Source organism: Bos javanicus, chromosome 8, assembly GCF_032452875.1.
Source record: "Bos javanicus breed banteng chromosome 8, ARS-OSU_banteng_1.0, whole genome shotgun sequence".
Taxonomy (NCBI): Eukaryota; Metazoa; Chordata; class Mammalia; order Artiodactyla; family Bovidae; genus Bos; species Bos javanicus.
Genome location: NC_083875.1, coordinates 111,197,546 through 111,221,024, shown reverse-complemented (window position 1 = coordinate 111,221,024; position 23,479 = coordinate 111,197,546). Strand labels below are relative to the sequence as shown.

General features: G+C 46.2%; 1 protein-coding gene across 6 annotated transcripts in view; it reads right to left on the bottom strand.

Moving 5' to 3' along the window:
* Positions 1 to 23,479, bottom strand: part of CNTRL (centriolin) — an 87,323-nt gene that overhangs the window by 12,649 nt on the left and 51,195 nt on the right. For all 6 annotated transcript variants that reach the window (XM_061426721.1, XM_061426726.1, XM_061426725.1 and 3 more), the window contains exons 19-34: positions 20,762 to 20,941; positions 19,913 to 20,029; positions 19,478 to 19,610; positions 18,909 to 19,057; positions 17,141 to 17,321; positions 15,516 to 15,829; positions 13,778 to 13,983; positions 11,645 to 11,837; positions 8,815 to 8,945; positions 8,537 to 8,677; positions 8,308 to 8,434; positions 7,308 to 7,472; positions 6,316 to 6,475; positions 4,500 to 4,615; positions 4,202 to 4,419; positions 577 to 734 (exon numbers count right to left, since the gene is read on the bottom strand). In XM_061426721.1, the coding sequence (XP_061282705.1) occupies positions 577 to 734; positions 4,202 to 4,419; positions 4,500 to 4,615; positions 6,316 to 6,475; positions 7,308 to 7,472; positions 8,308 to 8,434; positions 8,537 to 8,677; positions 8,815 to 8,945; positions 11,645 to 11,837; positions 13,778 to 13,983; positions 15,516 to 15,829; positions 17,141 to 17,321; positions 18,909 to 19,057; positions 19,478 to 19,610; positions 19,913 to 20,029; positions 20,762 to 20,941 (2,689 nt within the window). The remainder of the gene's footprint in view (positions 1 to 576; positions 735 to 4,201; positions 4,420 to 4,499; positions 4,616 to 6,315; positions 6,476 to 7,307; positions 7,473 to 8,307; positions 8,435 to 8,536; positions 8,678 to 8,814; positions 8,946 to 11,644; positions 11,838 to 13,777; positions 13,984 to 15,515; positions 15,830 to 17,140; positions 17,322 to 18,908; positions 19,058 to 19,477; positions 19,611 to 19,912; positions 20,030 to 20,761; positions 20,942 to 23,479) is intronic.

Below are 23,479 nucleotides of genomic sequence, written 5' to 3'. Positions count from 1 at the left end.
GTTTCTACCTCATAAAAATGTTATAAGAATTAAACGATAAAATGCATATGAAACATCTACAATCATGCCCAGTACACAGGAAGTGTTCAACAAGTATACTGTTGGCTGGAATTACTTAGTAACTTATAAGTAAACAATCATGCAGATTCATAAAGATTTGGTCATAAATACGTCACTTCCATTTTTGTTTTTAAATCTATACACACACACCACCCCTCAAGGAAAAATCTGGAAGGATATTTACCACATTGCTAGTAGAAATTATCTCTGAAGAGTGTGGTCAATAGTAATTTTTGTCACTTTGCTATGTTTTTAAAATTGTTCTCTAAGGAATATGAATTCATTTTTTTTTTTAAAAAAGCCAGCTTTACTGGGATATAATTCACATATAATGCATTTCACCCATTTAAAGTATTCAATTTCATGGCTTTTGGTAAATTCAGAGTTGTTCAACCATCACCATACCTAATATTAGGACAATTTCTCACTTCTGTTTCTGTAATAAGAAAGCAAACCATTAAACAAAGACTCCAGCAGAAGGAAGACGGCCGCCTCCCCCGCCACGCCCTCTCTTACCTTGGAGCTGCTGCTGCATGGCCGTGATGTCTCTGTGCAGGGAGAGTTTGCTTCTGTTTAGCTGGTCTAGCTCCTGTTCCAGTTTTCTGATATCCAATTCCAACTTTTCTAAGTCTGACTGCTTTGCTTTGCTATTCTCTTCTGTGGCTGCTAAGACCCTACGATACAAGTGAGACCATCAAACACAAAATGTCCAAGCACAAATACCAGACAACTAACAAGTAGTGTTATGTGTCACAGCACAGCTGTGGAGTCTGGATGACATTAATAAGTTAATAATATTAATAATTTACTAAAATAACAAACATTAATAAGTATTAACAAGCTGTAAGGCTCTTCAACTCATTCTCAAAAAAACCCCTTATTTTCAGCTTTCTAAATAGAACATTTGGAAATGTTTGTCATTTCAAAAAGTGACTTGCTAAAATTGAAGTTTTATAAAAATCAGGGATAACATGGATAGCACTTATAATTCCAAACGTGATTAAAATGGACTTAACTATAAGTGAAAAAGCAAAAAACACAATTTTATGTATAATGCTGCTAAGCTGCTAAGTCACTTCAGTCGTGTCCAACTCTCTGTGACCCCATAGATGGCAGCCCACCAGGCTCCCCCGTCCCTGGGATTCTCCAGGCAAGAACACTGGAGTGGGTTGCCATTGTCTTCTCCAATACATGAAAGTAAAAAGTGAAAGTCAAGCTGAAGTCACTCAGTCGTATCTGACTCTTAGTGACCCCATGGACTGCAGCCTACCAGGCTCCTCCATCCATGGGATTTTCCAGGCAAGAGTACTGGAGTGGGGTGCCACTGCCTTCTCTGTTTAAGATTTGTCAAAAAAAAAAAAAAATCTATGTATGAGCATGTGTTCCTTTACGTGAACAGGAATCACACACTATGGACTGGCTTTGGTCTGGCTTCTCTCACTGAGCAGTCACTTTGAGACACACCCACGGAGTTGCGTGTTGTTAATACCCATTGCTTTTTATTGCCCTGTAGTACTCTATGGCATGTTGCTACTGTACAGTCCCTAAGTCATGTCTGACTCTCTTGTGACCCCATGGACTGTAGCCCGCCAGGCTCCTCTGTCCATGGGTTTCCTAAGCAAGGATACTGGAGTGGGCTGCCCTTTCCTTCTCCAGGGCATCTTCCCAACCCGGAGATCAAACCCACGTCTCCTGCATCGGCAGGCAGATTCTTTACCATTGAGCCACCAGGGAAGCCCATTCTATGGTATGCCTGTGTATGTGCTCTGTCATGTCCAACTCTTTGTGATCTCATGGACTGCAGCCTGCGAGCCTCCTCTGTCCATGGAATCTTCCAGGCATAATACTGGAGGGGATTGCCATTTCCTACTCCAGGAAATCTTTCCAACCCAGGGATTGAACCTGTGTCTCCTGCATTGGTAGGTGGGTTCTATACCACTGTGCCACCTGAAAGTCCATTCGATGGTATGGATACACTACAATCTGCTGACCCATTCATCAGCTGATGGGCATTTAGCGTGTTTCCAGTTTATGGCCACTGCGAGTCAAGCTGCTATGAGCGTCAGTGCACAGTTTTGTATGGACGTCGGCTTTAACCTCTGGGCTTCCCAGGCGGCGCCAGTGGTAAAGAACCCACCTGCCAACGCAGGAGACACAGGAGACGTGGGTTTGATCCGTGGGTTGGGAACATCCCCTGGGAGAGGGCATGCCAACCCACTCTAGTCTTCTTGTCCGGAGAATCCCATGGACAGAGGAGCCTGGTGGGCTACAGTCCACAGGGTCGTGAAGAGTGGGACACAACTGAAGCAATTTAGCGTGCTTGCGTGCGCGCACACACACACACACACACTACTCGTTTGCACCTCTAGGTGTGGGAAAGCTAGATCTTCTGGTAGGTGTATGTTTGCATTTTTAAGTCTAACTGCCAAACTATTTTCCAAAGTGGTGGTCTGACATTTTATACTCCCACCAATTGTGTATGAAAGTTCCTTGATAGAATTTGGTATGGTCAGTGTTTAATCTATTCTAATAGGGATATAGTGATATTTAGTTGTGGTTTTAATTTGCATTTCCTTAATTATTAATGACACTGAGCATCTTTTCATGTGCTTATCTGCCATTTATCTATTTTCTTAAATAAAATGTTCAAATTTTTGCCTATTTGAAAATTGGTTTCTTCATTTTCTAATTACTGAGTTTTGAGAGTTTGTTATACATGTACATACATCCTGGGTACAAGTCCTGCATCAGACACACAGTCGCAAAGATTTCTCTCCCAGTCTGAGATATCTTCTTATTGTCTCAACAAGTGTCTTTGAGAAACAAGTTTTTTTTCTTCCAGCCACACTGTACAGCCTGTGGGATCTTAGTTCTACAATAAGGGATTGAACTTGCCCTCTTGGCAGTGAAAACATGGAATCCTAACCACTGGATCACCAGGGAATTCTCAAGAAACAGAAATTTTAAACTTTGATGAAGTTCAATTTTATCAATTTACTTTTTTACGGATCATGCTTTCAGTGTCTTATCTAAGGAATTTTTGCCTACTCCAAGGCCACGAAGATTTTTTTACCTATGTTTTTTCTCTTACAAGTTTTACATTTATGTTAATGATCCATTTTGAGTTAATTTTTATACTTAGTGTGAGTATAGACAAAGTTCAATTTTTTGCAGTGCTTTTAGCAACATATTTTGAAAAACCATCTCTTCTCTGTTTTGCATCTTTGTCAGCATCAGTTGTACATGTATTTGTGAGTTCACCTGCAGACTTTCTGTTCCATTGTGTTGACCTACCTACATATCTTTTGGAGAACGCAATGGCACCCCACTCCAGTACTCTTGCCTGGAAAATTCCATGGACGGAGGCGCCTGGTGGGCTGCAGTCCATGGGGTCACTAAGAGTTGGACACGACTGAAGCGACTTCATTTTCACTTTTCACTTTCATTCATTGGAGAAGGAAATGGCAACCCACTCCAGTGTTCTTGCCTGGAGAATCCCAGGGACGGGGGAGCCTGGTGGGCTGCCGTCTACGGGGTCGAACAGAGTCGGACTCGACTGAAGTGACGTATCAGCACCCACCTGTCTTTACACCAACACCACAGTGTTTTGATCATCAGGGTTGTATACTGTGTTAACATCACATAGTGTTAGCTCTGAACTTTTATTCTTTGTTAAAGTTGCTTTGGTATCATATCTAAAAAGTTTTATATTCTAGGTCCTCTGCATTTCAATATGAATTTCAGAATCAGATGGCCACTTTGTATTTAAAAAGTCTGTTGGGATTTTAATTGTGATTGTTTTGAATCTACAGATCAATCTGAGGAGAACTGAATCTTAACAATGGGTTAATACTGGGCCTTCCTACCCACAACAAGGTATATTTCTCTACTGACTTACATATTCCAAGCATACATTATTTTACTTAAATCACAAGTTATTAAAAAAAAGTGCTTTAAGGGAGGGAAAAAAAGCCTAAAAGGAAAATTCATCCCAAAATGCTACTGGTGAATTGTACTGTGATATTGAGTTTGTGGTGTATTTTGTATTTTTTTTTGTCTTTTCCAATTTTTAAAATAGTGTGTTTATAATGCTTTAGCCTTCCAGAAGGGGCCTTGCAAGCTTATTTGCTCCTGCTCTCACCGTTTGGTCTGTGCCAGCTTCCTCTCCCAGCTGTCACATTTCTCCTCGAGATCTTCCTTTTGTTTGCACAAAGATTCAACACACAGCCGCGATGCTCGGGCCTCAGCAGTTACCCGCTCAGTCTCGCGCTTGTCCCTCTCTAAGACCTGCTTCTGCCACTCCATCTCCCCTTTCTGTCGCAGGGCTGTCTGCTGCAAATTCTCCAACTGCAGTTTCTCCTAAAGAAGAGAAAAGAGGACTCAGCTGTACAAATGGAGACCGCGTGGTTTGCTCCCAGTAAAAGGCCCTTGTGTATTACCTCCAGCACGCCAACCTGAGTCTTCTCTAACTCAGACATCTTTTGCTCATGCTGTAGCTTCAAAGCTTGCAGCTCATTGTTTTCAAGTTGCAACATGTCCAGAATATTCTTAAGTTCTAAGAGAAACAAAGCATGGTCCAGGCTATTAATTGAATGCGGAAACATTTACAAAATAAACAGAAAATAATGCTATTGGCTGATATAAAAATAGGTAATAAAATACATATTTGTTGCGCTGAATTAATGGAACTAATTAATTGCATTTTGAACGAAAAAAATCCTTTAAAAGTACTGCTAAACATTAATTTGCTGGAAAAATTTAAACACATATTCAAAAAAGATCTAGTTCTAAAAGAACTTACCCTACCTAAAAGAATTTAAATCAAACAAAAACTTCAAACTGTATCAGCTGAAATTTACATATCAATTCTTTTGTCCTTTGAAATATAGATTTCTAAATACTAACTATTTTTCTGATTATAAGAATATTTGTTCATTACAGAAATTTTGAAAAAAGTATAAAAGAAAAAAATTAAAACCCATCATTATCCTACCATCCAAAGATGATCACTACTGCAATAGCACTTTGATAATTTCCTTCCAGAAGCTTATGTGCGGGCATATACACACCCCACACACATACTTTAATTTTTTAATATTTTGGTGGCTCAGACTGTAAAAAAATCTGCCTGCATTGTGGGAGACCTAGGCTCAATCCCTGGGTCAGGAAGATCCCCTGGAGAAGGGAATGGCAACCCACTCTAATATTCTTGCTTGGAGAGTTCCATCAACAGAGGAAACTGGCAGGCTACACAGTGTATGGGGTCGCAGAGTCGGACGCAACTGAGTGACTTTCAGTTCACTTGAGACTTCAACAGCCTTCTTTTTTTTAAGTTTTTTTTGATGTGGACCATTTTTAAAGTCTTTATTGAATTTGCTGCAACATTGCTTCTAGTTTATATTTTGGTTTTTCAGCTGTGAGGCACCTTAGCTCCCCGACCAGGACCAAACGTGCAGCCTCTGCACTGGGAGGGAGGCTTAGTCGCTGACTGCCAGGGGTCCCCACACGCACATATTTTAGAACAGATTAAGACGACATTCAATGCTTAGTTTTTATCTATTTTTTTCACTCTTCTTTTATCAGTATTTTTGCATGCCATTAAATGTTAAACTATGGTTTTTAAATTGGTCATTTGTTTCCAAATTTTGTCATTATAAATTCTACTGTAAGTAACTCAGCTTAATTTGTAAAACAAGGAAATTAAGGCTTATTTCTTAATAAAATTGAAAAAGAGAAATAAATATTGCTGTGATGTGCATAAATGCTTGCCCTCTCTGCTGCTGCTAAGTCGCTTCAGTTGTGTCTGACTGTGCGACCCCATAGACAGAAGCCCACCAGGCTCCCCCGTCCCTGGGATTCTCCAGGCAAGAACACTGGAGTGGGTTGCCATTTCCTTCTCCCATGCATGAAAGTGAAAAGTGAAAGTGAATTTGCTCAGTGGTGTCCGACTCTTAGCGACCCCATGGACTGCAGCCTACCAGGCTCCTCCATCCATGGGATTTTCCAGGCAAGAGTACTGGAGCTTGCCCTCTCTAGATAAATAGAAATAGCTACCTAGTAAGTTTAACAGCTGTGTATTTTAAGAGTTTAAGACACTGGGAGGTTGTTTCATTTTATAATTCAATCAATAGCCTATAAGTGGTCTTCTTTCATCACACTCTGGTAGCAATGAAAATTCTGCTTTCAGTCAATTTAAATATTTCATTTATAATCTGTTTTTCTTTGATTAGAAATAAGGTTAAACTTTAAACTTACCAGTTTTATGTTTAGACATCTGCCCTAAAACTACCTGAAGATTTTCTTCCTCTTTTTCAATTTCTTGCTTTAAAAGTGAAAGTTGATTTTTTTTCTCACTAATCTGGACATTCAGTTCTCCTTTCTGAAAACTCAGTTCTTCCAGAAGACCTTTTAGTTCCTATGCAAAGAAAAAAAAAAAACAGAAAAAAGTCAACCCACCTCTACCAAGTTATGAATAGAAAATACTTTAAAATAAATTCTGTTATTAACTGTCCCACATATAAATTATCATTTGAAAACAAGCTCATCTTTGTGTTTTACATTAAGAATAGCACTGTATTTACACTAACATATTCTAGTATAATACAAGTAAAAAAGTAATATAATATCTACATTTAAAACGTATATGCAGTTATTACTATGGGCAAGGCTGTATGTTACAGAGAGAACAGGCTGATTCAGATCCATCTCCTGCCCTCAAGGGGCTGTTAGCACCTTTTGGGGAAGTAAGGCCGGGAACAGAAACATGATCAAGAAAGGCTAAGGTTCTGTAGGAAAAGTGCAGAGCGTCACCAAACTCAGAAGCAAGATAAATCACTTCCAGGAAAAGCTGGGGAAGCCCCTTAGTGGCGTGAAGCTGAACTATGCAACTAGGTCAGATCCGGGCATTCCCAGAAAGGGATTCCTGAAGAAACAGCACGGGAAACACAGAGGCAGAAAACAGAAAACCTCGGCACGTCCAGAAAACACGGAAGGCCAGCTGCACACAGCAGCCCCAACGCGGCTAGAGACCACCAAGCTGAGAGGCAGAAAACTTCGGCACGTCCAGAAAACATGGACCAGGGCCAGCTGCACACAGCAGCCCCAACGCGGCTAGAGACCACCAAGCTGATGGGACAGGGGCGGCGAGATTCGGGGATTCATATTTGCATCTTGGGGGGAACCAACGAAAATATCTCGAAATAAAGCTACAGAACTACAGGACTCTTAAACACTACTTCGAGACATACCCTGATGTGGTTGCACTTCTCAGTTACTTCAGTTTCTCCCAGCCTCAGCGCTTCCTGGAGGTCAGCTCTGGCCTGGACCATGCTTCCCTGGAGTAGATGCAGCTCCTCCTTCTTATGCCCCAGCTGTCTGTCCAAGACAGCCATCTCCTGCTGCTGACCCGTTACCTGCATTAAAGAGAGGGAAGGAATACGTAGCTTGACAAAAGTGCTGAGATGGAGAACATTTCGTCCAGCCGAATGCTGTGCGGAGGTGGTACTCTAACTTTAGTTATCTTAGCTGCAAGAGTCAGGGGGCCGGGCTGGGGAACGCAGGCATGAAACGCCTGATAAAGGCCCTGAGCTCACTCAAATCACAGCAAAACAGGAACATGAGAACCGTCCCTCGACCATCCCTCGAGTTACGGTTTTCAAAGAACCTCCCTACCTGTCCTTCATTCCAACTGACACCACCCTGGCACTGCCCTACATGTACTTCATTCCAACTGACAGCACCCTGGCACTGCCCTACGTGTACTCCATTCCAACTGACACCACCCTGGCAATGAGAGTTAGGCAGGGATGTAAGAAATTTACTCGTTTTGTAAATTTAAAACTTACAATTTTAAGGGCAATACATATTCAGTTACAGAAAAGCAGAAAATGCAGACACGTGAAAGGAAGAAAACAGACAACATTCGCTACCCTCCTTCATCAGATGACCATGTTTGTACTTTGGCAGAGACTAAAAATTCAAACACAAATATTTATACACACATTTAACATAAATGATCTCAGAACAGATCATGTTTTGAGACTCACTCATTCAATAAGATATTGTATTGAGGAGATTCAAATTCGGGTTGGGCTCTATTCTTATCCGCTAGGATATATGGCCTCATTCGTACTTTACTATGTATTTGCCAGTCTCTTCTACAATCAGACACATATCATTTTTATAATCGCAACACGAATGGAGGCTTCCCAGCAGCATGAACTGGTTTTCAAGGCGGCTGCTGCATACCTGGCTCCTCAGCTTGTCCAGCTCCGCTCTCTTGGCCTGCAGGAGGGCCTCCGACTCTCTCAGGACCTGCAGGTGGTGATCCTCAGTGCGCACTGCCGTCTCGATGTCTTTCTGCAGCTTCTGCAGCCTACAAAGCGCCAGCAGTACCAGAGCAAATCGGCAGGGAGACCGAGCCCCAGGAGGCCCCACCCAGCGCAAGCCTGCGAAGCCGGGCAGAGGCCGTACTTACTCTTCTGTTAGTTTTTCCTTCTTCGTGTTTAAACACTGGAAGTCTGAGTCTTTTGCTGCAACAACTTTGTTTATCTCTTTCAAGATTTCTTCTTGCTCGGTTCTGTGCTGCTCCAAATCCTTTGTGTCCGCCTGCAACAATCTGAAACACATCGCTTTATTTCCCCCAGACTCCTTAGACTTGACGTGTTATTTCTCCTAAAGCAATTACCATCCTCTTAGACTCAAGCCTCCCATTCATCTCACTGGGTATATCGGTGGCCGAGCGCGTCTGCCTACCTGAGCTGCTGATCAGCCTTGACGAGGCTAACAGCTGTTTCCTGAGCTCTCCTTTCTAACTCCTCAGCATCTTTCTCAGTTTGCAACAAATTCCTCTTGGCATCAGTGAACTTTTCAACAGCATTTTTTGTCTAGAAAAGAAACTGTCATTAAAAGCAAGTCAGCTGCAATATTCTCTTCCAACTGCTGGTACTGTAAATTGGCACAGCTCTTGGAAAGCAACAGTACCGAAAGAGTGATAAAAATGTTCATTCACTTGGACCCGCCAGTTCTCAGAAAAGAATTCAGAAGAACTGCTATATAAAACTGCTCATTGCATACTGAGATAATGTAAGACTTGACAAATAACTGAATTAACTGATAATGCATCAACACAATGCAATACTGTGTAGTCTTTAAAATAAGATGACAAGGTAGTAACATGGAAGAATGTTAATGATAAAATGTTAGCTGAAAAAAATAAATTCAAAGGGGCACAAGCACTATAAGAGTGACTGTACAAAACTGTATCTTGTCAACAAAGAGAAAGGCTTTGCAAAATTAAAAATTGTAATTTGAGGGTGGTGAGATGGTAGATGATCTTCTATTTAAAAATAATCAGTAGTATTGTTATTTTTTTCAATTAAAAATTATCTAAACCAAAACAACCACCCCCCCAAAAAAAAAATTAAAAAAGAGAAGAAAAAAGTGAACAAATAGCTACCCATTTAAGTGGCAAAGACGTTATTTTACCAAGATTCCCTCCACAGAGATTTTTCTTTCAATACATTTACTAGTTTATTTCTGGCTGAGCTGGTCTTCCCTGCTGCACGTGAGCTTTCTCTAGTCACGGTGAGGGGGGCTGCTCTCCAGTCGCAGCTGCAGGCTTCTCACTGCAGTGGCTTCTCTTGTTGCGAAGCACGGGCACCGGAGCTCGGGCTCAGCAGCTGTGGCGCACGGGCTGGTCGCTTTGCAGCACGTGGAAGCCTCCCGGGCCAGGGACTGCGCCGGAGTCTCACACACTGGCAGGTGGATTCTTAACCACCAGACCATGGGAGTCCCTAGAGACTCTGCCTTTGCTCTCGATATTATCTTAAGTAAAATTCCATTACTCTAAGGATAATTTAATTATGACTGGGAATCAAATATTTAATACTTCTGAAGTATTTCAAAACCTTCCTATACAAGATTTGGCAAAAATAGCATTTTTTTTTCCCTATCAGCTTGGTTTCTTTTTCTGTCTAAAATAAGAGGCTTAAAAACAATGTCATGAGAAATCCAAAAGCAGAGTATCGTTAGAACTTGGTTGAGCAGTGACTCACTGTTGAGCGGAAACACTTTGTATTGCAGTTGCACTCAAGTCAGAGATGTCTATATGTGAGGCTCATCTAGTAAACACTCTGTGTGGACGCAAGAGGGTTTGGCTGGCTCCCGAGGTGCTAAATATTTCACCACACTTCTTTCCACTTTGGACGGCCAGTCTCGACCAGATTCATCAGCAAACCACTGGACAAAACTCGTGACCCACTACGGAAAGCCAGCATGTCTCCAGCAGTTTTTTATCTCCGTGTATGTCAGGTTTTAACAAGTCTGGCACATTCCTTGCAGCACTTTCTCCTTCCTCTTCCTCTGGAGCAAGCTGCCTCCCTGAGTCATTTCGGGAGGATGAAGGAGGAGAAGCTTATTAGCCTGAACCTAGGTTCACTTCCTCTCTCTGCCAACTACCGGTCTCAGTAATCTTTTATACACCACCAACAGATTTTTCTCTGGTCCTGCTCACACCTATTTGCTCTCCCAGTGATCTACCATATGACAGAAGAATGGAAAAATGTCCCCCAAGAAGATGGGGACATTTTTCCATTCTTATAAAGCCACCACTCAGAATTACTTACATAAATCCTTCGTTTCAGCTCCTGGGTAACAGATTTCTATTCATTCAAATTGGTCCATGTTGAAACAACAATATAAAAATAGTAGTTCCTGAGGTGCCCCATATGGAAAAGGGACTTTTTTTTTAATCCTGGAATTCCCATCTAGCTAAAAAGCTCTTTTGGTGAGGCAGGACTTCAGCTGTGTGACCACAGGCTAGACCAGGCTCTGTGAGTTACATCTGTGACCATCTAACAGGGTTGCCAGGAAAGTTAAACGAAGAGGTATTTATAAAACAGGCAACATGTGGCCTAACGGGCTCAATAAGAAGCAGTTCCTTTCCCTCCCCAAATTACTCTGTATTTAAGTCTCAAGAATATTACTTCAGGCCAAAAAATACTTGATTTTGTATCAACTATTAACTTGGAGAATAAACTAAGAGTCTGACTGTGAGGTGCACTGTTATTTTATAAGACTATAAGAGTAACCCGTTTAATAAACATTACAGCCCAAGTAACTTTTAAAACACACAGGATAAGGAGGTGGGGTGTGTTAGGAACTAAACGACTTTCAGGAGCTTTAAGTATCCTACTTCATCTCACTCACACTGGACGGCCTAGGCTGGCTGTTTTTGCTGTGCTGGGTCTTCAGAGGTTCAGCAGTCGCAGCGTGCGGGCTTAGTTGCCACGCAGCATGTTGGATCTTAGTTCCCTGATCAGGATTGAACCTGTGTTCCCTGCCCTGGAAGGCGGATTCTTAACCAATGGACCACCAGGGAAGTTCCCCAGCTTAGATTTTCTTAGCCTGAGTTTACAGTTGAGGAAAGCAAAGCTCGGAGATGTAAGTGACTTGCCCAAATCCTCGAAGCTCCTTAACCAGCAGAGTGCAGCCTGACTCTGAAGACTGCGCTCTTACACGTTCTCTTTCTAACCCATCCTGCTGATGACAGTAAGCCACCTCCATCCAAGCACACAGCACATACTTTCTCTGTTGTGCATGAAAGTTCACTCTCGGCTTCCGCCAGCAGTCGGTCAGCCTCCCTGAGCTCTGCTCGACGTTTCAGGAGAGTCTTCTCGATGCACTCAATTTCATCTACAATATCTTCATGGTGCTTGAGTGATTTTTCTATTTCTAGCTCATTCATAAGACTCTCAACATTTCCATCAATGAAGTCTCTAAAAAAATTCACATACACACACATAGAGAGATTTTAAATGTAACCATATTAATACCTATAGCCTAGTGATGAAAAGATGCATGGTGACGTTCTAATACGAGAAGGGATGGGACAGACAGCTACATCTGATTAAGCTCAAGCTCTATGTTTACCTTGGTTCAAGGTCTAAGTATACATAAGTTTAAGGTTATGTTACCATATTTTTACTCGACGTGGCATATTGCTGACAATCAGTGAATAGTATGTATAATGTATGATGCTGCTGTTTTGTCCTTTTAAATATAAAGATTTTTTTTTTAATCAGCACTTAGTCAAGACAATGCTGATAACTTCACCTCTTCTGTGGTATAAAAATAAAGCAAGCCACTCCCAAGACAACCATCCACTTCCCTCAAAATTATTCTACATTTCTGCCAGAGTAAAATTATGGTGATGATATCTGACAAATCAAAAAGCATAACACAGGACTTAGTAACACAAGGCTAAAGTCAAAATTGCTTGAAAATGGGACTATCTATACAGAAAAACATGAAAATAAACTTAACATGTTAACAGTTTGTCTTTAAATGAATACAGACAATTCTTACTTTTTTCTTTGACCATTTTTGTGTTATCCAAATTCCCCCAAATGATAATTTATTTTTATAACTAGGAAAAGAAGTGGCTGTCCCACTGGCCTACATCCCCCTCAAAAACTTCACCCCCTCATGTACACCTACAAACATGAAATAACCATCCTGTAAGCCTCAAACACCTAGGCCCACCCTTCTCTCGGCAGCCCTCGCTTTCTCCGGCCAGGTCTCTAAGTCACTCTTGCATTTGCTCCTAGAAGGCAGAGACCGTATCTTACCCACCTCAAGGTCCTCCACAGGTCTTCCTCCATCCCTGGCACATGGGCCAGTCTGGCTAAATGGACAAAAACTGAGGAACTGTCATAATTCATGGTCTAGTGCAGAAGATGGGCTTCTGTGTAACTGACCCGTGCAGCAGATACTGCATTGGCTAATGAGCGCTATGCCAGAGACTGGGGCACAGAGAGGGAGGCCCTGTGCCTGCCCGCCTGCCCGCCTGGGTACCTTACAACACAGTATGAGCAGCACTACGCCCCATGCTGCCAACTCTTAATTGTGGGAGCCTGAGATGAGAAGCCTCTTATATCAGAGGGGATCCCTGACCTTCACCTGGAGAGACACACTGGAGTTGTGCGGGGCAGGTTGGGAAGCCACTGCAGGCAAAGAACAGTGCATGCAAAGCTGGGGAGGCAGGAGAAAAGGTGGTGCTCAGGGAAACTGCAACCAAGTACGCAGGGCGCAGGGCCAGAACAAACACTGTGTGGGGAGAGAGAGATGAGAGAGAGGCAGGGTTCAGGCCCTGGAGAGCAGCATGTCCGCTGGTGGGAGCGCGCACGGCCAGGTGTGCAGCCACGTCGAGGGAGGGGCAGAGCGGAAGAGACTAGACCTGGAGAACCTGACAGAGGATAAGAGTGCCTCAAGGCCAGGGCAGCGAAGATGAAGGAAGGGCGCCAGCGGAACAGCCCTTTGTGCACAGCGTCAGCGGGCTGGGAGAGCAGCTGGACGCCTAGGGGAGTGGAGGGAAAGGGGAGTGGTGAGGACACCAGCAAGCCTGCAGCCAGGATAACGGGGAGGGATGGCCATTCTCCAAGAGCGACCACAGGAGACGCTGATGTGGATTATCGGCCACGAGAACTTAGAAATCACCATGTGGCTATTAAATTAATTTAAATTCAGTTCTGTTTCCCAGTTTCATCAGCCACATTTCAAGTGCTCAATAACCACACATGGCTAAGGCTACTGTTCCGGACGGGACAGATCTAGAACATTCCCAAGAACACAGGAAGTGCTACGGGACAACACTGATTTTGGTTACCTTAATGAACTAATTCATCTGAATCATAAAAATAAAATGGCTAATAATTACTTTCGCTGTTGATGTTTCTGGATGGTTCTATGTAATTCTTCTACTTCATGCTCTAAGCCTTTCTTCTCTTGCAAAAGTTCATCAATATTATGATGCAGTTCTTCTATTTCTTTCTCAGACTGCCGCTTGGATACTCTCATCCTCTGTTCCTGCTTCTTTGATTTTAAATGCTGTATTATGTCTTCCAATCTAGAAACCTCATTCTCCTAATAAAGAAAAAAACGCAATACTGAAATATCACGAGGTCATTTCCCCTTTTTCCTGCTCCAAACTGAAATGAACTGTGGTTAAAGTGATATCTATGCCCTGAAAATAGTGGCAGCTTCCTAAGACTTCAGTTTGAAAAGAAAAATTAAGTCAAGCCAATGTCTTCACAAACCATAGATGAAATGGATGGACCAAGAGATTCTACGACTCTTCCACCAGTCCAGCTATGGCTGCCAGATACACAGTCAGCAGGCACCTCCTGCGGGTACTGTCTGGTCCCAGAGTTCAGCATCTGACAGAGACACAGACGTACACGTCGCCCCCTCCTCTGGACACATGGGAGGGGAGTGGGCTGAGAAGGCTACTTAGAGGAAGGGGTACTCTGCTTGGTTTTGAAGAACAAATGAAATAGGAAAAATCTAAGCCGAAGAAGTAATGTACAAACACAGGAGATATAAAGGCACACCTGGGAGCCATATGACAGCTGGGTACTAGCTGAGGGTAGAAGAGCCAGTTACGAGATCAACAGATGCTGAGCCAACAGAACTGTGACAAAGCCAGCGTGCGCTGAGGCACCGCAGGCTAACAGGAGTAACGACCATTTGTAACCATGTAAATAGCTACAGCTCTGAAACTAGGTTGACCAATTAAAATTGGACTGGTGGCTTCACACCCAGGTACTAGAATCCTTTACCTTCCTCTCAGTTGCTGAGAGGAAAAGGAAAAAAATCAAGAGCTCGGAAAACATCAGGATCCAGGTATCCTGAGTTAGAAGGAGGTACTTGTAATGCATTTTATTTCTTTAGTGCCAAAAGCTTGAAAAGTAAGCTAGGGACTAGGAAGGATTCATTTCTAGAATTTAGCCTAGAGGAAAAATATGAAATACGGTAAAATTTATACTAAGTTAAATGAACTACACTGCCTGCAAATAAAGAAGTGTTATGCAGTCATTAAAATACTGCTTAAAAATGTCTATGAAAACCATGGGAAAAATGCTTGTAACATTAAGTAGGAAAAACAGAACACAAAATTATGGGCACAATAAGAAGAGAACTGTGAAAAGAAAGAAAGAATCATCATTAATCTCACCACCAAGGGGTTATCCCCAGCAAAGCCTCACTGTGTGCTGCTGTTACACGTGTTTACACGTGAACACACGTCTACACGTGTGCGCCCACGTACAGGCAGGTACGTACACAACCACGGTGACTGAGCAAGCACACGCCTACACACACACTCACACAAGCACATGCCTACACACACACTCACACAGTGCTTGTCAACAAGAACAGGCATAAGAAGCCTTTTTTAAAAATGGCTAATTTCTGGGCTGAAAGCATTTTTGTTATAAAATGGTTAAATTAGGTCCACAAAGTGATCTGGCACCTAACTTCTGACCAGAACAGTATTTTAATAAGAGAACGTTCGCTGGGTTCTGACCATCCGCCTTACAAGCACACTTCTGGGACGCGGGCTCTGGGGTGGCCCCAGGGAGGCCGTGTGGACCGGGTTCGCGCACCTCCCCACTTACTAAGGCATGGTGCTCCGGGACGTTGCAGTGCAGCACGCCCACTGGGATGAGGGGGACGGAGAAGCTGGGCGGTGGGGGCCCGTACACAATGGGGGCACCAGCAGGGGGCGGGCCATACACAACAGTGCCAGGGCTGAGAGGTCGGCTATTGTTGGGCAAGGGAGGCGGCGGTGCGTAGAGGGCCATGCCCTGTGGCACAGGAGAGCCGTCAGGGAACACGGTGTACGCCATGTATCCAGGAGGAGGGACAAACGGGCGGTCATCGTGGTCATCCAGCTCGCTCTCCTCCCGGCTCTCTCCTCCACTGTCTGCATCTTCAAACAGAAACACAGGAGCGTGTGTTATTCCCGTGGCTTACTAGGTAAACACACTTAGCAGAGAACAGCAGCATTCAGGCCGAGATATCAGAGATGCAAAAATAAAATTTTGTAAAAAACATCAAAAGCAGTTTTGAAAAGTGGATCAAGACAGAGATTCCAATTCTTTCCACCAGGTGAACCCGAGTTTCTCCAACACCTATCCATTGGTTTGCTTTCTTCCCGTCTTCATTCACTCATCACTCAGCAACACTTGGGTGCCTGCTCCGTGTTACGTGGAGGCCAGCAGAGAAGCACTACGAGACCCACAGCTCCACCATCCGGGCACAGCCTCTCTCGGGGCTTTGCTCACTCATCTCTCCAGGAAGCAAGAACTAGCTGTGTGTGCCACTGATGACCGAGCACACAGCCGGCACTCCACTTCCTGAATGAACAAATTCGCAGAATGCAATATTCCCATTTCACAGATTAACACTCTGCTGCTGCTGCTACTGCTGCCAAGTCGCTTCAGTCGTGTCTGACTCTGTGCGACCCCATAGATGGCAGCCCACCAGGCCCCGCCGTCCCTGGGATTCTCCAGGCAAGAACACTGGAGTGGGTTGCCATTTCCTTCTCCAATGCATGAAAGTGAAAAGCGAAAGTGAAGTCGTTCAGTCATGTTCGACCCTCAGCGACCCCATGGACTGCAGCCCACCAGGCTCCTCCGTCCATGGGATTTCCCAGGCAAGAGTACTGGAGTGGGGTGCCATTGCCTTCTCCGAGAGCAGCTAAATAATTTGCCTAGAATGACACAGCTACTTAGTGAAAGAGCCGGGATTTACCCCAGGTCCGACTCTTTCCTCTGGGGCTCTGGAAGACAGACTGGCAACACTTCACTTCAGTTGGTAATTAACGCCCCGAGACGAGGGTGTAAACTGCCACGCTCCAGGAGCACAGGTGAGCTGCTCAGCACCTGGGTAAGGCAGTGAGGACGACGGTCCAGCAGAAGAGTGCTTCTCGAGGACCTGCGTCTTGCTGAAGTCACGGGGTGCCAGTGGGCACGGAGGAACAGTTTGGGAGAGAAAAGAAGTAGAATGTTCCGAACAGAGGGCTTCAAACACGGAGGTGTGAGAAACACAGCATGCAGCTGGGTGTGGCTGACAGGCGGGAGAGGGACAGGAAGGGAGGCAAGGGGCCACTGGCCACGGCCAGGTCACAGAGGGCTCCCGAGCAGGCTGAGAGACTGGACTGGACTTTATGGATTTCAGGGGACCAAAAGTCATTAACCAGGCAGGAGAAATGCAACTTCCGGGATGTGATCTGACTTACCTTTATTTGAAAACGATTTATGTAAGCCGCTCCTGATGGGAGAATACACCCAGTATCCGGAGGCAGCTTGAGGGGCGCCGTCTTCCCTCCCGTCCTGCTGTGGTTTTCTAATAGGAGTCGAGGCTGCGTACTTCAGCCCGACACCAGAGTCCTTCGTGGCCTGGGAGCTGTGGCTGGAAACCTAGACAAATGACAGAGGAGCACAGCGTCTCTTAGAAATAAAGGCTGATGTGGAGAAAGATCAGAGTCTGCAGCAAGGCCGACAAAGAGCTGGTTTCTCTTCCCACATCATAATTCTCGTTCTCACAGGGAAAAGTGAGACGTGGTCACATGGTCATATAACCTGCATGTGTGCCAGCCTCCTGGCTCCCGTACTCATCCTTCCTAGTGGTCTCTCTTCCTTTGGTAAGATCACGGAAAGCAGGTGCCTTCCAGGCTGCCTGTGCTCCGTCTCCTGTGGTGCTGGGGGCCAGGCCTGGCCTTAGAGCTCTATTGTTGCGCTCCTTCTCCTTCCCAGTTGCAGGTCAGCCCTCCAAGCCCTCAGCCGACTCGGGCTCTGCTCTAACTTGCACTGCTTCCCCCTGTGGCCCTGGCTGTGCCAAGATGTCTGGCTTCCTCAGAGGTCTGGGAGGAGGATCTTAGATTCCGCTCTTGGGGTTTTGAGGAAGTCCACACGGCCCTGGGATCCCAGTCGGTGAGGGCTGCTTCTCCTGACTGTGGCTGTCAGCAGATTCCAGCAGGATGTCGCTCTCAGCTCTGGAGGAGAGCCTCTCCTTCCTTCCCACATTCAGGCCAAACCTTCACTCTGTGCCCACTGACACCCCTTAACCCTCCTCTCCTCCAGCTCCTCTGCTCTAGCCTCCTCCATCCTGCACCCGAATGAGTTCAAACAGCCCCACCAGAGCAGCTCACGCACTGCAAGTCTAGCCTTCACACTCTGCCAGACTACTCCTCCGAAACTAGAGCTCTGATCATAGCACACACAGCCGCAGTTTCCCAAGGCCTACGTAATTAAGGGTAAGGGATTTTGAAGTCCCTTTAAAAAAAAATTCATGGCCCCAATCTACTTTGCCTTTCACTGTTCCCATCCCACCCTCAAGCCCTGCAAGGCTACCTGCCATGGCTGACCCAACGCTCCTCGTCCTCGTGGGCTGTCCCCTCACTCCTGAGAGCACATCCCGTGAGGGCTGCTTAGCGCTCACTTCACGCCCCTGCTTGTGAAGGCGTCTTTCCTAGACGTCCCCATGAGATGAATCTGTAACTCTCTGCGACGTGCCTGTCACTGCTTCGTAACTGCACGGGTGTAACTGCTCCTCCCCAGCTCATCAACTCTTGGAGGGCAGGGGCTCTATTGCTCATCACGGCTTCCCACCAAGTCCTGCACTTGACCTAGACCTCATAAGCGCTGAGTGAATGTCCGTTAAACGGAAATGAAATCCAGGTGCCTGTGTTTCTGTCTCAGCCTCTGTGTAATTCTACTGCCATTTTCAACAGTTTCAACAGGCTCTCTGGGCTCAAGTCACTTAATCTCCCTTACAGGATCCTTATTCCAGGACCCCACCACATACACCTGAGCACGAGTGGGCAAGTGCCACGTTTCCTGGGAATGCCCCATTTCCATCTCAGTATAAACACTTAAGAACCTCAACGCATGGCTTAGCCTAGATAAGTTGTTCTTGACACCTGATCACAGATTTACGGAAGGCAACTTTGTTACATTTTCTTAAAGAAAACTTAGTATATATTCCCAACAACACAGACTTCCTACTTTTGATGATGATGGTGGTGGCATAAAGTACCAATAGCCTCGTCTTTTGAAAGGATCTGCCATGCTGCTGATGTAATCATTCTGGTAAGAAACTTCACATCGGAGTTGAGCAATTTCTTCCAAAATATTTTCAATGCCTCCTCTGTTATCTGTAAAGGAAAGTTATTCCATGAGTTGGGCATGAAATCATCTACTTCCTTTCGCTCTCAAATGTGATTCCATGAGAGCCAGTGATTCTTAGTTCCTCACAGCTGTCCTTTGGTAATAAGTGTTTGCTGACACTTAAAGAGGACAGACATATCCTGCTGCTATTCACTTAGAAAGCAAGCCAGAGAAAGACAGATTTGTAAACATTCCTTTTTTTGAAAATACAAAAATGAATCTCTTCTCCTCTGTAATCAAGTCCCTGGATATTGCACTTACATACATTGGAAAAAGTTCTTTATTTATTAAGCTAATTATCACAGCTCTATAAATCAAGCATGGGCTTGACTGGTAACAAATAAATCTGCTAAAGGGAAAAAACCAACAGAATGATCTGATTTTAAAACCAAAGCCCAGTACTTTACCCGCCCCGGTGCGGTCTAGTGAGTCCCGCAGCCTTGCGATCTCTCTCCTCTGTCTCTCCATGGTCTCATTCCACCTCTCGATTTCCAGCGCCTGTGAGCTTGCTCCTTGGGTGCCTGCCTCTACTTTCTCCATCTCAATTCGAAGATATTTAAAAAATCACGTATGAGAAGTTGCCAGTGAATGTTCTTTTCCAGATGCATTTCTCCTTGCAGTATGATTTATAATCCCCTGATTTTTTACTTCTACTTTACTAATGAGGAACCCCATTACTCCACACATTTAAACCCTGCAATGCCTGGCACCCAGCAGAGGATCGAGTACTGACTGCCGACGGGACCTCAGAACCCTTGGAGAGGGCCCCTACCACAATTCAGTTGCTTAGGAACTGAGATGGACCCAAGAAGGAGGTGGTCTCATGGGGAGCCGGCACTGACCTGCTCCTCTCTCTCCCTGAGGAGGTTCTGCAGGAGTTCGATCTCCGCTTCCGCTCGGGTCAGATCCCTTGCGGCCTGTGCTGCCTTTCTGCTGAACCGCTCTGCTTCCTGCAGGTCCTGCTGGGACGGAGGCATGGGGAAGGCAGCACGGCACTGTGGGCTGTGCTCTTCTTCTCTCTCCCTCCCAGACTCAGTCTCTGCTCTCATCAGCTCGCACGCCTGGCTACCCCCTGCACAGGAGGCGCCCGGCCCCACCTCGCCTACCCATCACTTGGCAGCCCCCATAACCCCTCTGTGGGGTCCAAGTAGGCAGGGTGCTACATCAGAAAAGCACAGACCAGCTTTTCCTCCCCTGTCCCACAGTCTCCCATGACTGGGGGGGACTCTGGGCTCCCTTAGTGAGGCTTCTCCCTCCTTCGACCTGTGGTCTTAATCGCATCAGCATTTTCGTCCTATACAGGCTGTGACAGACTTATCTCGGGCAGGACTCATAATAACACTGTGAAGAGATATACGATCCTCTATACATGATGAAAGGGCTGAGGTTCAGAAGGATGACACCGCAGGCCTGAAGACTTCTGCTTAGCTGTGCGTTGACAGCTGCCTCCCTCAGCGGACCCCTGCACTCTGAGGTGAAGACGGTATGCTTCATTTATGGTTCTTTGGGGACTCCCTAGAGCACCACACCCATGGCAGGGCTGTGATGGGGAACTGCACCCATCAGGTCTGAAGAGAAGCAGACAACTTTATGCAAGAGCCAGAGTCTCTAATGAGAGCTCAAAAACGCAAGTGGCTAGGTGTCTCGGCAGGGCAGCCTTGGTGGGCACTTGCTCTGTGCATGGGACTCACCTCTGCACGCTCCTGGTTAATTTTCATAACAGTTCCATGAAGGGACTTGAGCTGGTCTTTGGCGATGGTGAGCTCAGCCGTGGCTATCTTATCAGAGGCAGCCACAGCCTTCTTTAGTTTCTTCAATTCTTTATCTAAACCCAGAACCTGCGCCTGAGATTTGGCATCTTCAAGTTTCTTCTGAGATAAAAAAAAAAGACAGAGAGATGACTCATTTGGTAGCAATGAACTAAGATGCAAGCCCCACGCGAGCAGGGACTCTGTTCACAAGCCCCACGCGAGCAGGGACTCTGTTCACAAGCCCCACGCCTAGAACAATGCCAGGTACACAGCAGGGGCTCCGAGTGAAAAATAGAAACGCCTCCACACTGTACAGTAACTAAGAATGAAATCAGTACGCTTAGTCTGGAGGCTTTGTGCTCCTAAACCCATTCATCTGTTGGAAAAACATTTCTTGGCACCACTGCCAAGGGATGGACCAGCCCATGTGATCACTGGGGCATGTGGTGGTAAACCAAACAGACTTGTCTGCTGCCCTCGAGGGGCTTACGAGACGCACATATTAAACAAATGCTGAGGCAAACGTGTAACTAAAACTGTGACTGCTGCTCTCAAGGGAGAGAACAAGGCACCACCTCTGTGAGAGGCTGGCAGGAGAGACCTAGACTGGTGGGAGAGGGAGTCAGGGAGGAGGGGGTGGGGCACGGTGCAGGGGGAAGCCAGAACAGGGAGAAGAAAGGGGGGAGACACGGTGCAGGGGGCAAGCCAGAACAGGGAGGAGAGAGGGGGAGACATGGTGCAGGGGAAGCCAGAACAGGGAGGAGAGAGGGGGAGACACGGTGCAGGGGAAGCCAGAACAGGGAGGAGAGAGGGGGAGGCATGGTGCAGGGGAAGCCAGAACAGGGAGAAGAGAGGGGGAGGCATGGTGCAGGGGGCAAGCCAGAACAGGGAGGAGAGAGGGGGAGACATGGTGCAGGGGAAGCCAGAACAGGGAGAAGAGAGGGGGAGGCATGGTGCAGGGGGAAGCCAGAACAGGGAGGAGAGAGGGGGAGACACGGTGCAGGGGGCAAGCCAGAACAGGGAGAAGAGAGGGGGAGACACGGTGCAGGGGAAGCCAGAACAGAGAGGAGAGAGGGGGAGACACGGTGCAGGGGGAAGCCAGAACAGGGAGGAGAGAGGGGGAGACACGGTGCAGGGGAAGCCAGAACAGAGAGGAGAGAGGGGAGACACGGTGCAGGGGGCAAGCCAGAACAGGGAGAAGAGAGGGGGAGACACGGTGCAGGGGGAAGCCAGAAGAGGGAGAAGAGAGGGGGAGACACGGTGCAGGGGGCAAGCCAGAACAGGGAGAAGAGAGGGGAGACATGGTGCAGGGGGCAAGCCAGAACAGGGAGAAGAGAGGGGGGGGCACAGTGCAGGGGGCAAGCCAGAACTCGGGGTCTGGGGAACTGCAAGCAGCAGCACGGTGAGAAGAGGAGAGCGCTAACGGAGGCCAACCGCGCAGCGCCTCAGAGGCGAAAGCGCTTTTGTCTTTATCCTAGAAACAACAGAGGCTGCTGAAGAGAAGGGAAGATGGCAGGGACTGACAGGGGTCTATTTGTGTTTTGTGCTGGCTGCTCCGAGGAGCCGGTGTAAGTGGAAATGGGGGCTGTCCCGTGGCCGCAGCCGTTGTCCAGAAGAGATGACGCGTCAGGATGGATGAGGGTGGCGGCCCTGGAGAAGGACACCGTGCGGATATTCCAGAGAGATTTTGGAGGCAGACTCGTAAGACTAGGGAACTGGTGTGTTCTCACTGAAGCATGAAGCAGGCCACTCGCTGGGGCTGGGAGAAGGTACAGAACAGTGCAGCCTGAGAGCACGCTTCCAGAGAGCAGTGAAGCGGCTGCCAGCCGAGGCTGCAGACACTCAGTGCCACCACTATGCCCGGATGGGTGGTTTTTAATTCAGGAATAGTCAGCCACGAGTGTAGGGCTAAAGAAAGCAGACAGCTGCTGTTTTGTCACAGAAGATAGGAGAAAGGAGCTAGGAATTTGAGGATATTTGCAAACAATGGTGACAGTGGGAGACCGTGGAACTTAAGTTGGACGAGGAAGAAAGTAAAGACAGGAAGGCCGTACACCAGGAAAGCCGGGGCTCAGGCACTGGGATCGTCCAGCGCGAGGGTGCTGACAGGAAAGGAGGCTGTGGTCAGAGCAGGATGCTCCAGCTCATGACCTCAGAGACGCTGGCTGCAGCTTCTGGATCGGACACTGTGTGACAAGGGGAGTAGTGGCTGGGGTAGCTTTGGAGAAGCTTAAAAAGAGAGCAGGGAATCAGAAGGAAAAGAGAAGCTTAAAAAGAGGGCAGGGAATCAGAAAGAAAAGAGAAGCTTAAAAAGAGAGCAGGGAATCAGAAGGAAAAGAGAAGCTTAAAAAGAGAGCAGGGAATCAGAAAGAAAAGAGAAGCTTAAAAAGAGAGCAGGGAATCAGAAGGAAAAGAGAAGCTTAAAAAGAGAGCAGGGAATCAGAAAGAAAAGTGAGGGGTTGGAAAGTAATGTTCACAGACATGTCCAGTTTGGAAAGGGGTGTAGAAGGAGGCAAATTATCCCAAAAGCATTTAAGTACCACCCAGCAGACTCTTCACTCGCTCCTTACATCCCAATTCCCTTGTTTCCATCTACCACGCTCCCTCATCTCAGGCTCCAGATCCAGTGATCTGCATCCAACTCTCTCTAGGGCAGGG